This window comes from Corvus cornix, chromosome 26 (assembly GCF_000738735.6).
Source record: "Corvus cornix cornix isolate S_Up_H32 chromosome 26, ASM73873v5, whole genome shotgun sequence".
In the NCBI taxonomy this organism is placed as follows: Eukaryota; Metazoa; Chordata; class Aves; order Passeriformes; family Corvidae; genus Corvus; species Corvus cornix.
In genome coordinates this window covers 5,439,812-5,443,392 of record NC_046354.1, presented here as the reverse complement: position 1 = coordinate 5,443,392, position 3,581 = coordinate 5,439,812, and the positions used below count along the sequence as shown (strand labels likewise).

The 3,581-nt window shown below is 56.7% G+C and overlaps 1 protein-coding gene across 1 annotated transcript; it reads right to left on the bottom strand.

Moving 5' to 3' along the window:
- Positions 1-279: 279 nt before the first annotated feature.
- Positions 280-3,581, bottom strand: RABIF (RAB interacting factor). The gene is made up of 2 exons (XM_039565401.1): positions 3,358-3,581; positions 280-3,279 (listed from the first exon to the last, which is right to left on the bottom strand). The coding sequence occupies exons 1-2, from the start codon at positions 3,550-3,552 to the stop codon at positions 3,037-3,039; spliced, it is 438 nt and encodes a 145-aa protein (XP_039421335.1). The 5' UTR covers positions 3,553-3,581; the 3' UTR covers positions 280-3,036.

Here is a 3,581-nt window from a genome sequence, read left to right as displayed (position 1 = left end):
TGCTACATCTCAACAGAGGATGGTCTTAGGAGTCAAATTTATGCAGACATTAAATAGAAGAATCCATTTTCAAATTAAAGTGACCTACACGTGGAAATAAGTGTTTCTGCACTGTCTTGGTGTTGACAGAGAAAGATGGGCTGCAAGATGAGCTTTCCCAGGTCCTGTGTAAGTAAGGCTTCCCATGCCTGAGGGTTGTCTATTGTTATTTTCTAGGAGTTACTGCAGGCAACTCGAAAAGTTTTTCAACATGCTGGATAAAAAGCAGTGAAAAGATTCGTGAGTCTATGTGAATTTTTATTAGCTCTCATTGACACAGGAACGGTGCAGCTTCAGCAGATCCCAAACCTGGTGATGTGTTGGGTGGAGCAGCAGCTGCTCTTCCCCCAGGCCACATCTGCTGACTGGGACATTCCTCCCCCAATGCTCCATTAACAGCACAGTGGAGCTGCCTGAGCTCAAATTCCACAGTGATGCTGCCTTTTCCTCATTTCCTGCCCACCCCCCTGAAATTCTCAGTGACCTCTGGGAACATGAGTTAGACCAGGTGCTAACTGGGAGCTGGACTGCACAGCTGTCCCTTCACCTGCCCTGGTCTCTGCCCGTGCCACCTGCACTGCAGGGGTGTTTCTCATGGCCTTTCCAAGCTGCCGGAACCCAAGACCCTACGTGAGGCTGAAAGACCCCCAAGATCTCATGGTACAAAAGCTTCTTCCCAAGAATTCCCATCAGACTGTTCATTTCTTCTTAGCATTTCAAGTCTATGTGATCCTATTGAGTCAGCAGAAAGCACACCTGGGTCCAAGGAGGATTCACCTCCCCTCTCCCACCGAAGCGCAGCAGGAGCTCCCAGCACTCCCAGCACTGAGGTGGATCTCAGTTGCTGCCATTCTGACATGAAGGCCTTTGACCCGAGCTCTCCCATCTCTCCAGGGGTGTTCTACTGACGGGGAAAGCTGCCACCATCCCCCAGCTCCATCCCAGTGCCACCCTCTACTCAGGAATCCACATGTGCCATTTTTTGGAGGTCATTTACTCAGTGTTAGCCGAGCTGATTTCCACAGTCTGTTCTGCACAGTGGCACCTTCCAAATGAAGCTTGTGCAGCACGGCATATTTAGGCAACATGGACTATCACTGGGGTATTACAGGTCAGAACACATTTCCTGATAGACAACAACCCAAATGCAAATGTGAAATTAGTTCTGTGATCCCACCATTTTGCCATGCCTGTGCAGAACCCAAGTGAAGCTCTCTTGTCCTTCGAGGTACATCTCCTTGATGAACCTGTGCAGTCCCTGGGCTTAGGGCTAAGAGACAGGAAGGGCAGGAGGGAAGAAGCAGTTTCCATGACAAAAGTCCATCTGACACAGGTAGCAAGGACACAGCACAGGATTTGCCTCCTGCTCCAGTGAGACCCTCAGCCCCCAGACCACAGTTCTGCCTCTCTCCCTCCCCTGATAAATCCTGACTGCCCACAGCAGAGGTTCCTGACAGAGCAGCCCCAGAACAGCCAACACCTTGGATCTTCCACATAAAGGCAGAGTCTCCAAATCTTACAAGTGCAGGTGCTCAAGCACTGCAGGAAGAAGGGACTTGTTTCTGCCCCTCCTGCTGTCAGGATGCCTCTTCTGGGAGACTCATCTGAGGCTGTGCCTGCTGTGCAGAGCCCTGCCAGCAAAACTGTTTCATTAAAGGAGCAAGGGAAAGGTCCTTCCCACAGCCTTGGGGCAGCACACCCACAACCCACCTGGAGTTGGGTGGCACAAACAAGTCTATCACCCCAGCACAGTGACAGCTATGCCTTCACAGCTGGGTTAGTAGCCAAGTGCTTATGAGCAGAGGACAGTGATATGTCCCACAGGGAGGCACAGCACCAGGGACCCCAGAGCATCCCTGGAGAGCTGCTCTGCCACTCATACAAGGGTTTGCAACGACTACCAGTAGTGATAAATGCAGTGAGAACCACGGCTGCTGCAGCCTCCTTCCATTTTTAATTAGCTTTGTGCCCAGCTTTTAAAAGGCTGAAAACAAAACTGGTCACAATATCCCAGGTTACTCTTACCACCAGCTTTTACAGAAGAGAAATTCCTTCCTGACATCACTGTTTAACACACACACATACGGCTGTTCTGACATGCTTCAGCACTACCTGTCCAATGATTCAGATCCTTTCCAGGCTGGAATCTCTGCACTCTTGCTGCCTGAAAACTCTGTGGTCTGGCACATTTATTTATTTGCTGCTCTATCAGCCTGTGCTGTCTGCACATTCTACCTGTCTTTTGTTTCCAAGTACTCAGTTAATAGAACTGCACACGTTAGTTGGAACGCCTTGCACTCACTTCAGGCGCCACAACTCTCACAGAGTACAGCTGTCGGGTGGGATGAGGTTTTGGAGAACGTAAGTGTTAAAGCTTGGGGCAGCGAACAGTCCTTCTGAAAATCAACAGAAGATTCAGTCTTAAACCCCAGAACTGCTCTGGCTGCAGGTCAGACAGTTTCAGCTGCCACGATGACTCAGTGCAGCAGTCCTGTGCTCCTGCTGCCCCGTTCCAGTGCCCCCATTTCCACGGTGTCACAGGGCCATCAGCCTGAGAGACACCTCAGCCCCTTGGAGCAACAGCAGCCACCAGGGAGGTGCAGCAGCCACACTGGGGCAGATCAGGCTCCGGGACAAAACCGTCAGGGTGAGCTGTCCCTGCAGGGTACAGGGGACCCTCCCACCACCACCACTCTTCCCATGTGGGTGCAGCTGAGAAGCTGGCTGTGCCAGGGCTGCAATTCCTGACGCTGGTCAGCCTGTGGATCTGGGATGTGGGGTGACCAGCCGGGCTGTGGGTCAGTCACACTGGGGGGCAGGCAAGCTGTGGCCAGCCAGGCCAAGGGGCACCGGGCCATGGGGCAGGCAGGGCGTAGTCAGTCGGGCTCTGGGGTGACCAGCTGCGGTCAGTCCCCCGTGTCAGTCCGCAGGGCTGCCCGGCCGCGGGGCTGTCGGGGCTCCCGGCGGCCGGGCCCAGCTCCCGGCCCGGGGCCGGCGTCACTCGTGGGCCACGCGCTCCAGCGCCACGTAGAAGCTGTCCTTGTCGTCGAGGCAGTGCCAGCCGATGGGCCCCGCCTCGCAGTCGGCGCACACCAGGAACTTGACGTTGCCCACGTCGCGGGTGAATCCCACGTTCTCGAAGGAGAACATGTCGCGCACCAGCCAGTGCTCCCGCAGCACGTCCCCGCCGCCTCCCGCCGCCGCCGCCGCCGCCTTCTTCCTCATGGCGGGCAGGAGGAGCTGCGGAGACACGGGGCCGTCACCACGGGGCCGTCACCGCCGGCCGGCACCGCCCGCCCCCCCCGAACCCCCCGGTACCTCACGGCGGGCGAAGGTGGCGGCGCCGGGCAGCAGCACCCGGGAGCCGCAGCGCTGGCACAGCACCGCCCGCAGGTTGCGGCCCTGCGCGCACACGAGCCCGGCCGAGCCCGGCGCGGCGGCGGCGGGAGGAGGAGGAGGAGGAGGGGAGGGAGGAGGCGCCGCCGGCTCCATCTCCGCGCAGGGCGCCGCCATGGCGAGGGGCGGGGCCTGCGTCGTGACGT

Bases quoted from the DNA above. Each gene is read 5' to 3' on its own strand.
- RABIF (XM_039565401.1), bottom strand. From the start codon at position 3,552: ATGGCGGCGCCCTGCGCGGAGATGGAGCCGGCGGCGCCTCCTCCCTCC. The intron at 3,280-3,357 runs GTACCGGGGGGT...GTGTCTCCGCAG, and splicing joins CCACCTTCGCCCGCCGTGAG to CTCCTCCTGCCCGCCATGAG.